Raw genomic sequence first — 17,275 nt, forward strand, 5'->3', positions numbered from 1 at the left:
TAAGGGTAATGATGGTACACGGGATTAAGTTTTTAAATTCAATATTTGGTTTAGTGTTTGAATTAGATTAGGATACTTTGTACTACAGAATTCTATTTGATTTTATCTGGGTCTTCTTGTCAAATTAGAAATTGTAGAACTGAATTTGGTTTTCTTTTCTCTCTCACAATAATATGAATTGATGAAATGAATTTCTTTTTATTTTCTCTTTTCTTCTGTATTTCCTCACTCAACCTGATGTTCAAGAATATCTTCAAAAAAAGTAAGTTGAATCACCCCAACCCCAATTCTTCCTTATTCTAATCTTCTAACCTTCTAAATTCCACAACCCTAAATTCCTTTCTTCTCTTTCTGTTTCCATACTCCTAAACAAACCAAATTTTAAACTCAGATCTACGCCAAGCTGACCATCAAAGCCATCCCAAACTGTAGGGATCACCCCTATATATCACTAAAGTAACTTCTTTCCATGTTTGCATCATTCCAATAAGTTTTTATCCCATTTCCCAAGAACCTGCCCCATCTAGACACCCTATGACCCTATTATCCTACATCACTCCAAAAACTATCCAACCACAATAATCCATGTTCTTATGTATCCCAATCAACTGCTGATGTGAACATGAAATTGCCCCTTGGCCAAAACCCTAAGTGAGGGCCACAAGAAGCTCCTAAGAATCCTCCCTAGGCTGGTCGAACCCTCTAGGAGGGGTATTTTGGGCATTTTCAGCCTTTAATTGTTGGAATTTAATTCCTGTATAATTCTAGAGTCCAGTTTGGTTAAGAAGTCGGGATTTGAGTTATTAGTTCAATAGTAGTTAAGTCCTAAGTTCTTTTAAACTCTAGCACATGTCAACTAGAGCTTTAATTAAATAGAATTTAGCATGTGCATATTAGAGTTTTAAGTTATTTAAACATTTATTTCAGCATGTGTCCATTAGGGACCCTTAGATTTTTTTAATTTTCAGTTCAATGGATGTGATCATTGTGATGGGATCCTAATCTATAAAGGAATCCACTCAGTGTTGAGTTCTTTTTAGTAGGCTATAAATTAAGGCCTACTCTTTTCTTTGTAAGTTAGGTCTGATTATGTAGAAAAAAAATATTGAGTGTGAAGACTGTGGTTCCCGTTTGAGTAGGCCACGGCAGGTTTCCAGCTAAGTTCTTCAAGATCAGCTACCCATTCTACTACCTTTCTTCAACATCTCCAGCAAGTTCTTCCAATTAGGGGTGTAAATGGATAACCGTAACCCGCTCCTGAATTCGCATCCGCATACGTTTAGCGATATCTGAATCCGTCCGATTACTAATAGGATGCGGATATGGTATACCCCTTTCTTATTGATTATTATTCGTCCGATAAAATTATCCAATTAAGTTACTTATTTGAATTTATTTTTCTTGATTTTATAATTCCTCACTTGAGATATGTGCCTATTTTTATAGACTTTTTACTTAAATAACTACCAAAGTTGTTAAATTCTTAAATTTCAAAATAGCCTTACAAATAAAATGGTAAAGATGTCAACAGGTAGTCGAAAACCTATATTCAATCTGTATACATGGCAATTTAGAAGAATTTACTTAAGAAAATAATTATCCGATTATCATCCGAATCCGATTGAATCCGTCCGAAAACTGATAGGATATTATCCGAATCTGTCTGAATATAATAGGATGCGGATATGGTATTACCACTATCCGATCCGAATCCGATCCATTTACACCCCTACTTCCAATTCCAGCAGCCATTGTGTAATGCCCCGCATCATTTTCTATTAATATTTTATTATTGTGGGTGAACATGTCATTGTGGTCAAGGTCAGACATCGCTTGGGGGTCTCACAACAGTGGAATTAGACTGAACTGAAGATGAGAAAATGATCAGCGTAAATTTCTGAACCCAAAGGTATGAATATTCACACTCCAAAGTGGGCCCTGTGTAAGCAAAAGAGTGGGCCCATGAGCCCATAAAGAAGCCAATTAGGTAATTATATAAAGAATATATATATATATATATATATATATATATATATATATATATATATATATATATATTATCTATATACGAGGGACATGAGGATGTGGCATTGGGAGTTGGGGAGAGTGGTATCATTTAATAAGAGAGAGAAAGAAGGGAATGTGGCATTTTTATAAAGCAGTAACGTGGTGATCCTTATGCATATCATGTTTGGATTGTACATAATGTAATAAACAAACAAGACAAACATAAAGTTGGTGGAAGTAGAAGGAAGTAGAAAGGGAAGATAGAGAGCTGCAAGGCAGAAAAAAAAAACGAGAAGAGGAGAGGAGAGGCGGAGAGAAGAGTGAAGGGGAGAATAAGAAAAGCTGCAGAAAAATTGAGGAAGGAGAGAGAGTTGAGAAAAATGATATTTGCGTGGGAACAGAGAGAGGTAAGTTGAGAGAATAGTGAGAGGAGAGAAAAGTGAAGAGAATTAAGGAGGAGAAGAGAAACGTGCAGAGGAATGAGAAGAGAAAGAGGAGAGAAAAGGGAAGATTTCATATTTTTGCAGAAGCGGTTAGAAGATAGTAAGGAGAAGAGGAAAGAGGAAAGAGGAGGAGTAAGAGGAGAGGTAGAGAGGAGAGGTGAGAGACAAAATAGAGAAGTTGCAATGGTAGAAGAAGAATAGGAGAAAGGAGAGAGAAGGAGGGGAGAGGAGAGGAGAGAGAATGAGTGGAGGGAAAGTGGAGTGAAAAGAGAAAGACAAGAGAGGAGGAGACCTTAGGGAGGAGAGAGAAAAGAAAGAAGAGAAAGAAAGGAGGAGAGAGAAAATGAAGAGGAAACAATATAAAAAGGGGGAATTTCCCTGTTGGCTCCTGCGTTTTCGTAATAGCCATTGATTCATCGAGATGCAGGGAGAGCGGATTTTAGGGTCAAGACACACACACACACATGGAACAAGTAAGTGATATTGACCAACCTGTGAATGTTAAGTGGGTGATTATGTTTAGTAGACATGTAATATGCACATGGTAACATAAAGTCTATTTTATCTATTCGTTGATGCAATTTATGGTAAGTGCATGATATATGCCTTTGTGTATTGGATGCCTATTTCCATGTACATTTTTCATTTCAAGCATCAGTCAGTCTCATCTGAACACAATTCATGACATTCCATCATTTACATATGAGAGCATGAGACTGAATGATGCTTGAAATGAAAAATGTACATGGAAATAGGCAGAGCATGGTAAGGCAATTTTGAAAGTGAATATAAGAAAGAGTAAAAGAATAAAATGTTAAAGGCTTCTATAAGACCTGGTACTTATGTACCCAAATGGGAGGGCATGAAGCGGCTTCTGTAAGTCCTGGTACTTATGTACCCAAATGAGAGGGCATGAAGCAAGACTGAAAAGTGAAAAGAAAAGAAAGGAAATAAAGAAAGGAATAAAATGTAATGGCTTCTGTAAGTCCTGGTACTTATGTACCCAAATGGGAGGGCATGAAGCGAGACTGAAAAATGGAAAGATATACTAGACTGATGATGGCCTCCTGTAGAAAACACCTGGCCTTGAGCCAAGAGACTGATGCCACTTGTGTGGTTGAGACTGATGCCACTTGTGTGGTTGAGACTGATGCCACTTGTGTGGTTGAGAGTGATGCCACTTGTGTGGTTGAGAGTGATGCCACTTGTGTGGTTGAGAGTGATGCCACTTGTGTGGTTGAGATTGATGCCACTTGTGTGGTTTAGACTGATGGTGCTCTCTCTACAGGTAGCGCTTAGGTCTAGTTTAATGAAAAAGGAAAAGGAAAAGAAAAGGAAAAAGGAACAGGAAAAGGATAAAGGAAAAGGAAAAAGAAAGGAAAGTTTGGAATGTATGATGTTATATGATTTTGATGTGATAATTGATGCATAATGAACTGCCTGACTTACTTACATGGTTGTCCTTTATTGCTTACTGGGCTGCAAAGCTCATTATTGTAAATGTTGACAGGTACTCAGATTCATGATAAAGGCAAGGTGTTGCCACTTGTCAATGCCTTTAAAGTTGAAGATGTAATCTCATATTCCTTTCGTTATGTTTGATGTTTGTATAACTGGACTGTGCAGATATATATTCTTTTGCAAATGTATGTTCTTGACTAGACATTGTTGAAAGGTCAAATGTAGACATAATACCTCCAAGCTTTATGTATATGCTAATGGGTCAGACAGTCAAGTAGGTTGTTTGTTTTGCCGTGAAAATGTTTTGTCTAGCATTTTGTTTTTATGATTATAAAGAGATGGTAATGAAGAGGAGCTGTCACGTGCCCTAGTGGAATGTACATGATGTGCACATTGACAGTCAACAACAGCCATAAACAAGGAAGTACAACACCTAGGAGCCCCTCCCCTACCTGCGATGATGTGACCCCCTCCTCTTTATCCATTGCTTTTTCATCATCCCTAAACCTTCCCATACCATCCCATTCAGTTTTTCTAAATCAAATCTTACCCAAAACCCTACCTATATAGATTTTGTTAAAAACCCTAACAACCCTTAGGATCCTATTTTTGTTTCCTTAACTTTCCCTCAAATTCCCATCTAAATTAGACCAAGCCATATCATTTTTAAGAGCTTCCCACAACTTTATTAGACACCAATACCCATCCCATAATATTTTTTATTTATTTGTTGGAAGATTCTGGGCAAACCCTTAATTTTATGGAAAATTATTCTAGAAACCCTGACCCTAGTATTGGGTTACATCAACCGCCAAGAATATTATAACCCTAAACCCTTACTTTTTGAGTTGAGAACTTGAGATCCTGGAAAGTTGGCACCTAGTTGAAACTCTTCACTCGTAGGATACATCAATTCACTTCAGTTCTGAGATTCATTCCCAACGCTTAATGGTACAGCATTGTAGAAAACATAACGCCTCATACATACAAAGTAGAGGCAATGCACTTCGTGAAAAGGATATAGAAGGTACCAGAACTGCTTAAAGGCCATGCATTCACACTGAATCCTCCACAAGACTTTATCGGATAGATGGTGATGGACTTTAGATGAATACTCGAAGTTGAGAGGCATCTGTCTGCATTTTAAACATATCAATGCGTAACAAAGTAAGTCAAAGTAGTTGGAAAAAGAAAATATAATACTTGTAAAGTTGCTACTGGCATTAAGATCTCTAAGCTGTTGATGAAGCTAATAAATAATGGGGGAGGCATCTAGGTGTAATTAGGTAAGTTGATAGAGTTACCATGTGAAGCAGTCTGATTAGACCAGCATGTACAACTGTAAATGATAGCCTAGTTGCCTAGGGGTAGGTGATAAATGACAGCATAGTTTTCAAGGGACCAGATGATCCTAAGCATTCAAGGTCCTTCCCAAACACTTGGGCAGCACCTAAGCAGTCCATTGGTGGTCTAAAGTGCATTCCAGTATTGTTTTTTTATCAGGCATATAACATGTGGCATAAAAAATCAACATTCAGCCATGTATAATCATAAAAACAGTGAGATGGATCCGTCTTTGCAGAATAATCTAAGGAAGATCTAGCCTAGCTTGGATCCCCCACTCCCCTCCTTACCCTCCTGTATTTCTCCCTTTAGTGCTAGTTATAATATAGTTTAAATTCACCCAAAAACAGAGTCACAAAAACTCAACATCAAGTAATCATCATAAGAAATTAACAAAGGAATAGAAGACAGCAGAATTGAAGAAACAAGTTGAAGCACCTCCTGGCAGTTTGAAACAATCAAAATAGACAGCAGCTTATTTGTTCTTCAACTTGGTAATTTTCAGGTATAAGCCTTGAACTTCATCTTTCTACTACCATGTTTCTTTACATAAGCTGACAGGAATTTTACAATGCATTCTCAATCAAGTTGGGGCTTTGGTCAGATATTACCTTTGGTTGACAAGTCAACTGAATTTCCTCGCAAAGCATATCCAACCCCAGCTTGCTTCGGCAATGATATGAAGGAATTTTCAGTGAAACTGATAAATCTCTACATGACAGCAAAGTAGAAACAAAACTTAGTTTAACAACAACTAGTTCGTCGGACATTAAGTGCACAAACTAAACATCAAACAGAAAATATCTACAAGAAAGTTGCAGACAAACTAAACATCAAACAGGAAATATCTATAAGAAAGTTCAGAATTTAAAAAACTATCTTTGAGCTTTTATAGTCAAAAATGAACTATATGCATAATTTTCAAGAGAAAATAAAAAATAAAAAACTCGACTTTGATAACCATCTTTTACATTCCCAAAATATACAGAGATTGTGCAAGAGTTAAAAATAATAATAATAAATAAAAAAGTATAAGTCGAGCTTCCAAAATCAAAGTCAAATGTCCATCAGTTTCATGTAAAAACATAATACAGTATCACTGCTGGCTATAGTATTGATACCCATTTTATTCAGAGTAATCCCTTGCATAGTATTGAAAATTTGCGGACACAGTGTATTATTTTCCCCACGAGTTGTGGTTGGCAATTTCAGGGGAGTCAGACTTTGACGAAATAGAGCAAAACATCAGTGAGAGAGTGCTTAGGTCATTCTGCTTCATATTTTGTCTCGGACATGTCAAAACTAGCGAAATATTTGAAATCTTCGCTAGTTTCCAAACTAAGCATTAGGGGGCCCTGACAGAAAATCTAGCGGAAATGGATTCTCTATTTGCGTCAGAATTCCAGTAGGAAGAGCTGTTAAGGGCAACCTGAAAAGAATAAAACCACCCTGTGGATTTATTTGATTGTTGAATAACAAAAGGGTTGAATATAAACAAGGAATAAGGATGGTTATAAGTATTGCACCATATCATATGGTACCGGCATGATATATATATCAGTATCACAAGGTACCAGTACGATATACTGCAATAAGTATCTCTCTTTTCTCTATTTCCAAAAATATTATACATCCATAAGCATAGCATCCTTATGCATATGCAGGCAATGTACATGTAGCTCTGTTTATAACTATAGTTAGATGAGTAATGTAAAGAGGTGTCAGTGTGAGGCACTCAGCTCCTAATGTTAGCACCCATGAGAGAGAAACAGAGACAGCAAGCGCCAGATGGCACTGGAAATTATAAATAATAAAGAAAAAAAGACAAGGAGAAAAACAATGGGAATCAATTAGACTGTGTAACCTTGGAAGTATTCCACATTGTTTTGGAGCTCCCACTTCATTCACTATACATAGCAGAAAAAAAAAAAAAAAAAAAACACAACCACTTAAACTACCAGAGGCACTGACTAACCATAACAGTAAATGGTATATACTACATAGTACAATAGATACTATTCTAACAGCATCACTGCAACAGTACCTTCACATCTTCATATGTTGACATATAACCAAAGGATATCCTAACAGCTCCAGTTGGTTTTCCATGCAAGATATCATTATCATCCCAGCAAACATGCCCAGCCTAGTCAGAAATGGTTACAACAAATGAAAATGATGATGTAAGCATACAGTAACATTAATGCAACAAATCTCCATCTCCAGCAGCACACAGAAAGACAATAACTGAAGTTGGAAAAAGAGTAAGTACCTCAATGTTGGACAGAATATCCGTATGAGATAATCCAACATATTTTGCGCACGCACCAGGGTTGCAAAAGCATCCTGTCTACAGAAAAATTACAGCCATTGTCAGTTATCCATTAAGGTTATAATGGAAGCCTTTAATTAGTTTCTTCTCTCTAGTTCTCTCAGATTAGCAATTGCCCTTGATGCATCATATATTACAAAAGTTGAAAACCTCTACAAACAAGAAAAAAGTTAGGATAGGTTGCACATTATAGCAAATGGGAACCAGCAATAATGCCACTTGATGCAAAATAAAAACAAGCATCAAAGTCCTCCAATGAGCTTTTCAACAAATACATGCTACCTGCCTACCTCAATGGAAAAAGAAAGACACAAAACACTATTCATATTATATTTTGACCAGAACTATAGGACCTAAATCAATGGAGTGAACACCTTTAATCCATCACAGTCACTCATAGTCATATTCTATTACAAAATTATGAAACAAGGGGAAAAAGCGGTGGAAAAGCAGCAAAGTTATCTAAAAAAAATATGTTTCCCACTTTCCTTTTTTCAACAGTTTCCACAATTATTTCCTCCTTTCTTTTCTTTCATACCTTCCACTATCCAAGATTTGCACAATACCAAGAGTGGTGAATGGTGGGGTTGTAGCAGCAACTCCCACACTGGCTATTGGAAAAACACAGCAAGTGTAATGCCTCACGGTTTTAAATCAATAATTTCATCTTAGGGACATTTTTGTGATTTTCACATTAGGGGCAGATATGTGCATTCAAAATAAGTGTTGTTGAGACTTGAGAGTTATTTTGATAAGTAGACATTTCATGAATTTAGACTGTACTAGTGTAGTTCAGTCCTTTATTTTAAGTATTATTTATAAGCTTAATAAACATGTGAGAATCTAGCCTAGTGGTTGGGACTTCAACTAACGGATTAAGAGGACCAAGGTTCAAGTCTAATGAGAATCAAAGGAATATTAATATTTTTATATGATTTTAATAAATCAAGGAAAAGGGGAAGATTATTAATTGGAAATGAAGTAGAGAAGTTGTGATAAAGTGAAGGGGGGGGGGGAAGTCGTGAGGAAGTAAGATTTAAAAAGGAAAAGAAAAAAAAAAGGAGAATCAGGAAGAAATGCGTAAAAGCAAATGACTAGGAGAAGCGGGAGCGGCAATGGAATTCTGGTTTTGGGTACGAGTTATTCTTATTCATCAAATTCTGGTTTAGGGTAAAAGTTATTCTTATACATCAGATTCCGGTTTAGGGTAAGAGTTATTCTCATTCATCGAATTCTAAATGTAGGCAAAAGTTATTCTCATTCATCAAACTCTAGACGGAGGCAAGAATTATTGTCATTCATCAAATTTTGTACTAGTTTTCTCTCTTAATCCAAATCATAAACATGTTTTCCCTGACATGATATTTCTTAGATTCTTCTTTGTGGAGCTAGTTTTCTGGTTGGAACAAACTGTGTAATTCAGTTCAAACTTATTCCTAGGGTTATTGGATTTATGAGCTTCTTGATTCCATGATTCTATTAACTATTAACCTGCTTTCCTAGTTCAAGTCTAAGTTAGGTAACCTCGGTTTTCAAGTTCTGTTTTGAATATTTCGACTCAGATTTTCTAGCTCAGGTGTAAGGTATCAGTAATGGTCTAAGGAGACTAAATCTTAGTGTTAGACTCCAATTTTAAAAGACACAGCTGTTGAGGAAGACTAGAGCACTAAACTGTTGGTGAGTAGGCAATTTAATAAAAAAATACTGTGCAGGTTGAAAATAAAACTAGTGCTTGAAAGTCAAGAAGTGGATGGATAATCTTTTACCTTTTTTTTTTGGTAAAGATGGATAATCTTTTACCAAATCAAGGTAAATGGGATATAATAGGTGCACACTACTGTGATATATTTTTGTATAATTACTACCGCTGATTTGTATAAGAATTACAGCTCTCTTGCAAGTTTATTAATGCTGTTTAACATTATTATTACTATTGTTTAATTTAGTTGCCACTGCTGTTTGTACAATAATCAGAATGTTGCATGATTATTTTTGAGTAAATTAGCTGATAGTGCGAATATATTAATAAGGCAATAGAAACAAATAAGAAGTGTGCTACATGATGACATAAAGATAGGTCATAAGCAGTTGGAAGTTGGAACCGATCAGACCCAACACAAACACCTAGACTTAATGTCAGATGTCAACATTTTTTTCTCAGTAAGTGCAGTTTGCTACCTATCTTATCTCTGCAAATGACTAAAGCAGACCAAAAAATATGTGAGTGGACTATCAAATCTACTAGGCACTTCAAAACATAGAATTTGGATAATAGATTAGAATAGCAAAACATGGTGAGGAAGGTCAGGGGTTCCCAAAATTTACCCGTAGATGGATTCCATGTAAGGAAGCTAATTTTTCCACCTCACGGTATCCAACCCAAGAGCCATCTGAGCATTTCAAATTGAATGTCACAGTTGGACCCGATTCGCATGAAGATATCTAACAGAAGGAAGAGATCAAACAAACATTAGAAGCTTCTCCAAGGAAATCAAAAGAAATATTCTACAGACAAGGATTATAAGAGATATGCATTAATTGTTATAAGTACAGTATTAAATGTCGTCTCCTAAGGCCATTTTGTCTGGAGACCATTTTGTCCAGACAGATATATTACCAATACATTACCAAAACATTGTATTTTTTTTTAGAAGCAAAACTGAACATACTAAGGAGCAAAATTCCAAAATGACCAAAATCTCAACAAAACAGTACATTGTTTGGACCTAATTTTTTGAAATATTGCATCTTTTTTCATTTTGACATAGCCATTTGTTTTGTCCTGGCTGAAATATCCAAAATTTTGGTGAGATTATACTTGAGAGATGAGAGAAAGCTGGGTTGGTCTTCATTTGTTTGGAAACCCAAGTTGCAACCTCTTCAGCTCATTTTTGGCTGAAAAGTATTTCATGGCAGCATTGCTACAGATGATAAGGTCAGGTGCAAAGGGGCTGTGTTTCCTTCAAGATGTGAGCAATGCACTAAAGAAGAAGAATCATTTGATCATTTATTTGTGTAGTGTGAATTTATAGCTAGTATTTGGAAGGACTTGCAGAGAGTTCTGAAGTTTGTTGGCCATCTCACAAGTCACAACAATTTTTCTGGTCTATTCTACTGGTGAAAAAGAAAGGTGAAGAATCTAGCCTTAGGGTCCAAATGGTTGGAACTCGCATTCTTATTTCTTTTCTTTTCTTTTCTTTTTTCCTCTTTTTTCTGCGTTCGAAGATAGACACTTTGAAGTCTGTGTTTCCTGCAATGGAGCCAGAATTGAGTCTCTATTCTCATCAAATAGTTGGTCACTCTTTATTTCAACGGAAGTTACTAATTGATAGCAGGATTGGGGTCTCGTTCTAAACAATAAGACCAAGGGATTACCTCGAAATCTTTTAGGTGTCACTGCAAGTAAATTGGATTAAACGTAATACAGATAGTAGCTCTTTAGGATCTCCAGGACACGTAGGAGTCCGAAGAGTATTTCAAGATGAAAATGCTATACTTATTCACGACTCAAATCTTCTTCCTTCCTTTCCCTCCCCCCGGCGCGGGGAGGAGGGTGGAGTTCAAAACGAACATTTAAGGAGACTTTAAAGCAGTAATAGAAGGGCTGGAAAGACCAAGGGAATTGTGCACTCCAAACTTGTGAGTGGAATGTAACTCCAACCTGGTGGTTTTGCTTGTTAACGAATTGCATCCCGTGGTTTGCAAAGCAGCCACGCTGGTTAGGTATTCTCTGATTCTCAGACTTTATGGAATGGAAGATGTCTCATTGTTTCCAGAAAGAAAATCCAATTGCTAGCTTTATCGCAAATTCTGCTTCCAAAATGAGGTCTTTCCTATTGATGGCATTGCCAAAGGTGGGAATGACTGCTTTACTTGGTTTCTCTTATTGTTAATGTAGCTGGGCTTAACAGCTTTTGTTCATACTGTTTTCTTTTTCTTTCTTTTTATAAAAATGATCTTTTAACGCCCCCCCCCCCCCCACACAACAAACCCCAACAAAAAAAAAAAAAAAAAAAAAGAAGAAGAAGAAGAAGAGAGGGCTTGGTGTATAAGATGGATCATGCTAGAAGGCATGAAGCTTCAAGTTACAAGATCCACAAAGGCATTCTGTTTAGTTACACTAAACAAAAAGGTTGGATGTGTCTTCTACAAAATGCTGCATCTAGATAATTTCCAGAAGTTCAAGTTGATTAAATTACAGCATGGACTCCAACATCATAAGATCCCCAATATGGTACTACATCCTCTTTTAATGTGATTAAAGCCCACGTGGAATCATTATGGAGTGACTCTGATGGCTGATGGTTGAGCTGGTCCCACTAGACAGTCCATCATCAATTTCATGTTGAATTGTGATGGGAGGACAGTGTTCCTCAAGTCAGTAGATTCATCCGGTGAGAAGAAGGATGCAAAATACATTTACAAATTATTGAAACAAGTGGTGAAGGAGGTTGGAGTGGAAAATGTGGTTCAAATTGTGACTGATAATGGCTCCAACTACAAGAAAGTTGGGTTGAAGATGCAGGAGAACTCCAAGTATCTAAACATATAGTATTAATTTTCATTTGTAAATACATATATTTACATTTACATTACACATATACATGTACACTTTATAACTTTGTATTGATGGCTTGATGCCTTGATCGATGGACAGATATAGGCTCTTTTGGACTCCTTGTGCTGCTCACTACATTGACTTAATGTTGAAGGAGATTGGAAAGGTCAAGCTTGTGAAGAATACCGTGTACCAAGCTCGACATGTTAGCACCTTCATATATAACCACACCTATGCATTAAGGATGATGAGGGACAAGTGTCAGGGTGAGTTAGTAAGGCCAGGCATAACCAGATTTGCTACTAATTGGATAGCACTGCAGAGCTTTGAGAGTAGGAAGACTGGCCTTAGGAGTATGTTTGCATCAGAGAAGTGGTTTAACTGTGAGGGTTTTTCATCAGTGGGAGGAAGGAGAGCACAGTTGATCATCCTCGATGAGACTTTCTAGCACAATGTGAGGATAGTGGTGAAGATGCTTGAGCCTGTGGTGAATGTGTTGAGGATGGTAGATCAGTAGAGAAAACCTACTCTACCACACATATTTGCTGCAGTAGATAGGATGAAGCAGCAAGTTGCTCAGGTCCACCCACGCGGCAACAAGAAAGTCCTTCAAATCATCAACAGTAGATGGGAGTCTATGCTGCAGCATCCACTGCATAAGGCTAGTGAGTTGTTAAGTCTAGTATTTAATTTAATTTTCATTAAGTTATCACACTATTAAGCATTAACTATTCCCTTTTATGACATATTTTTTTCTTACACAGCATACTATTTAAATCCCAAGTACCATTACAAGGACAATCTTGGGATGAGGCAAGATTTGATGGATGCTGTCCAAACTGTAGTGGAGAAGTCCGAACCGGAAACAGCTAAACAAGCAATCATCCTTATGGAGGTGAGATAGTGATTTGAATCATTTGATATTCACAATTCGTAGTTTTATACTAAGTCATTAACCTAGTAACTAGTTATTGTTTTTTCTCTTTATATATTAGATAAAGGCTTTTAAGGATGCCACTAGGAGCTTCGGTCATGCTGTGGCCGTATTAGGACAGGAAACCGCCCCTCCGGGTAAGTTCATTCATTTATTTCATTATACATTTAATTATTATATTCTATCTTTAATTTAGTTATTTAAGTATTAAAATGACTTGAAGTCTATGTTTGTTGCAGCTGAGTGGTGGTTGCAATTTGGACATGACTCACACCACTTGAGTGTGATTGCAAGCAAAGTGCTCTCCCAGACATGTTCTGCCATTGGTTGTGAGCGAAATTGGAGCACCTTCGACCTCATTCACTCGAAGAGGCGCAACCGATTGGGTGTGAAGTGTCTAGAGGACCTTGTCTACCTACACTATAATATGAGACTGAGAGAGGATCATATTAGACAGGGGATGGATAGAGAGAGCACCAATATCGAGTTGGCCGACATATTTGAGATGGATGATGATGATAACCAAGTAGTTGACTTGATCAGGGATAGTGGAGATGGATTGCTGGATGAGGAGGGAGGTCTTCCCAATAGTCAGATTGCAGAGGAGATGGGGGCTGATGTGGGGGACTTCATGGCCCAGGAGGGGAGGCCACATGCAGAGCCCGCCCGTCCCTTCGTGCCACACCCTAGTGCATCCACCCAGAGTGAGGATTTGATTTTCTGGTCCGACACTAAGGATGAGGTGACTCAGGCCTCCAGCGATGACGACAATGGTGGTGATGATGACGATGGCAATGACGATGATGATGGAGGGGATAAGGAGGGAATGGGACCTCGTGATCAGGATTCAGCTGATCCTAGGGACAGACCACCACCACCACCACCAGCAGTACGTGAGAGTCAAAGGGGGGGAGGACGACCACCGAGATTCACAGGAGAGAGTCAGTTCACCCACGCGACACAGGATTTAGACCATACTGGAGCTACATCTCGAGGCAAAAATGTTTCCTCTACATATTCGAGGAAGGGGAAGGGGAGACAGCACGGCTGGAGCACAGAGGACACGCCATCATATGGGTCCTACCGTCCATCCGATGCCGAGAGCTTGGTGGGATCTATGAGATCGATGAGCATTGATGATGCTAGAGACTCCTCCACCTCCAGAGGATCCGGATGGCATAGGCCTGCAGAGTCCTCATATGATACTGCTGTGGAGAGTATTGGCTTTACCGAGTCGACTTATGGTTATGGATCATATAGTGTCCCTCCTGGCTATCAAATTCAGAGTCAGGCCAGTCAGCCATGAGTGGAGCCTTATGGTTATGGAGCGGCCTATGGAGCTTATGGTGTCCCTCCCACTGTCGATTATCGGAGTCAGCCACTGGGACCTTATCAGTATCCTTATCCTTCTCCTAGTCTTGAGAGCCAGGGTGGTCTTTCATTTGTTAAGCAGATCTTCCACACTATTCCATAGCCACAAGGCCCACCACCACCAGTTCCTTTGGAGATTCACAACTTCCCACCGTTAGGGAATCTTATGCATGTGGATGAGGCCACATACAGAGATGCAGTTCTTGACTATATCCAAAACTATATGGGGCGGGGGCAAACATCATGGGAGTTATATTGTCATTTGTATGAAGTGCATACGGAAGAGGGAGACCTTAAGGCTTGAATAGAATAGACTTGTAAGTAATAACATTCCTGCTTCTTCTCTGATTCATGTACTATATACTTGGAATGTTGGATGTTACATTTTCAGTAGTTTTTTAGTAAACTAATAGTTTTATAGTGTTTATTATGCTTGAAATAGCTAGTATGCAAAAATCCAAATCAATTTGAGTGCATTTGAGGCTCGAAATTGAGTTTTCAAGAATCAGGAAAAAAGTATCCAGTGTCGGTCAAAATTTCGAGGTTACCTTTTCCAAGGTCGAAATGTTCATATCGATCGAAATTTTTTCCTTGCCACCAAGTAACAGCTCCAATTAGAAGCTTTATCGTCAAGGACACTGGCTGAGCAGAAGGCAGTGATACAGCCACCAACAGTCAGGGGAGGAAAATGATGCAGATGTATTACATTCGTAGAGGGGATGGGGGTAAGGAGAATGAGAGAAATCTAAGGGGTGGGGGATCACAGAGGAGGAAGAGCAGGAGTGGTGGCTAAAGGAGAGGTGGCTGACGGAGGGTAGGGTGCTGGAGGCAAGGGAGGGCAAGGAGGAGGGGGGTGACCGGGGTCATGCATCCAAACATTTCAGCATTCAATTAAACTAGTTAATTCACCTCTTTTTGTACTTAGCCTAGACATTGAGCTTTTGGGCCTGTAAAACACGCCCATGACCACACAAAAATATTAAAAAAAGGTGTAGCATCCATATTTATCAACCCTAGGTTGATTTTATTAAATGAAAGGCCAACTTGATGCTGGATCTGTATCATATAGATAAATGAAGTTTGAGCATTTCAACCTATGTGCGTTTATCTGAGAGAGAAATTTTGCTCCAGAAATGATAAGGGATCTCCAGGTGTTGGACTGACAAGGTGTCTAGCTTTCCAATTGAAGTTTCACTTTGACCGTGGTTTCAACCTGTCACTGCGCACCTCAACTCAGTCATTACAAGTCCGTCAAGTAAGTCAGCAGTTTTTCCATTCCCCTTCCACCCCTTCTTATGTTCGGTTTAATTCCCAACCCCTTCAAGCCTGTCTCTACACCTCCTCACAGCATTCCATACATATCCCCATATCTCACTAGCAGCCCCTGAAATTGCGCACCATCCATCTCAGAATCCAATCTATCATTCAAACTCCATTCCCTGTTTTCCATTCATAACACCATCCAATGCTGTCCTAAGACCTAACCAGCAGATCAGAGTACAAAGATGAGTACAGCATTCATTCATTAGTAATATATTAGAATTAGAGGACCTGTTCTAGGGAATCAGACGTGTTTTCCATCCTTGTTTCGTGGCTTTTGCCCGAACAAGAAACTTTACACTGTTCTGACTGAAACCTTTTAGAAGCTCAATTTGTCCTTAACTGAGATTCATGTAATGATATTGGAAGAACTGGCCCTCATTTAAGTGAGGCTACATCACCCTCCCTCCTCTTCCCCTGGTGTTAAATTTTTTTAGTTCAGTCAAAATAAATCCTAGGCTATCCCTTCCTCTCTTGGGCACCGAGTATTTCATTTTTCACCAGAACTTCATTTGGGAATAGCCTAACCCAGTAAGAGCCCCATAGTGAATAATAAAATATGATAAAAAACTTGCCCCATCATCACCACCACTTGTAATAAAATTCTGAATCTGAACGACCCTATAATCTTTCAACCCATCAATGCCTTTATTAAACCCAAAGTCCATAATATTTAACCAAAATCAATTGATAATCCTTCATCTTGAAGCAAATTATTGATACAAGATTCTTTTCTCTTCATATATTTTTACCAAATCATTCCACCATGCAATGATATTCCCAATAAAATTCATAATACAGAGAAAATAGTTGGAAAAAAAATCATCAAGAGCCAAATTTTAAATACAAAACAAACCTTTGGGTTATCTCTTCCATAGACTGTGCAAACACTAGCTCCATTAGCATGCCTTGCGGACAAAAGCTTTTTCTTCAGATAAGTGGAAAGAGAAGATGTATGCCTTCAAAAATTAAGAAACAGTACATCAGCCATTCACACAAGAGAAATTTACAACTCAACAGCATCAACAACAATAAAGGCTCCTATGTACATAATACCATAGATTGAGAAACCCACCAAGATCTCGACTAGAAATAGAAAAAATCTCAACCAAGAGTAGACATAATCTCAATGAAATCTTAGAATCTTGGCGAGGTCCTGGTGGTATCTCAGTATCTCAGCAAGATCTCGATACTATCTCTGTATTTTACATTAATTTTACCTTTAAAAGAAGCACACCAACTCACAGAAATCTCAGTCCAACTCAGCTTTTTTCACAACTAAGTTGGGTCCAAAGCAAAGACATAGAAATATGCATGATACCAACCTTGAATAAACAATAAGGTTACACTAAATTATGTCGTGAATAACTAACTGTGATATTTGTCTTGCTTCTAGAGACCTCGGTGGAAGGCAAAGTACAACAACAACAGCAACAACAAGGCTTGTCCCATCTATTTGAGGTCATACTACATACAAGGCCTAAGTTATGCGTATCCCTTCTCAA

The 17,275-nt window shown here is 38.1% G+C and overlaps 1 protein-coding gene across 1 annotated transcript in view; it reads right to left on the bottom strand.

The window, feature by feature from the left end:
• LOC148998611 (molybdenum cofactor sulfurase-like) overlaps nucleotides 1-16,729 on the bottom strand; it is a gene marked incomplete at its 5' end in the record, with an annotated part of 30,980 nt that extends 14,251 nt beyond the window's left edge. The window contains 6 exons of the mRNA XM_089141832.1: nucleotides 4,943-5,047; nucleotides 5,867-5,966; nucleotides 7,300-7,401; nucleotides 7,528-7,605; nucleotides 9,913-10,029; nucleotides 16,627-16,729. Of these exons, the coding sequence (XP_088997958.1) occupies nucleotides 4,943-5,047; nucleotides 5,867-5,966; nucleotides 7,300-7,401; nucleotides 7,528-7,605; nucleotides 9,913-10,029; nucleotides 16,627-16,729 (605 nt within the window). The remainder of the gene's footprint in view (nucleotides 1-4,942; nucleotides 5,048-5,866; nucleotides 5,967-7,299; nucleotides 7,402-7,527; nucleotides 7,606-9,912; nucleotides 10,030-16,626) is intronic.
• Nucleotides 16,730-17,275: the final 546 nt, after the last annotated feature.

The sequence above is a fragment of the Hakea prostrata genome, unplaced genomic scaffold (assembly GCF_041222555.1).
Source record: "Hakea prostrata isolate BN-2017 unplaced genomic scaffold, UWA_Hpros_2 contig_245, whole genome shotgun sequence".
In the NCBI taxonomy this organism is placed as follows: Eukaryota; Viridiplantae; Streptophyta; class Magnoliopsida; order Proteales; family Proteaceae; genus Hakea; species Hakea prostrata.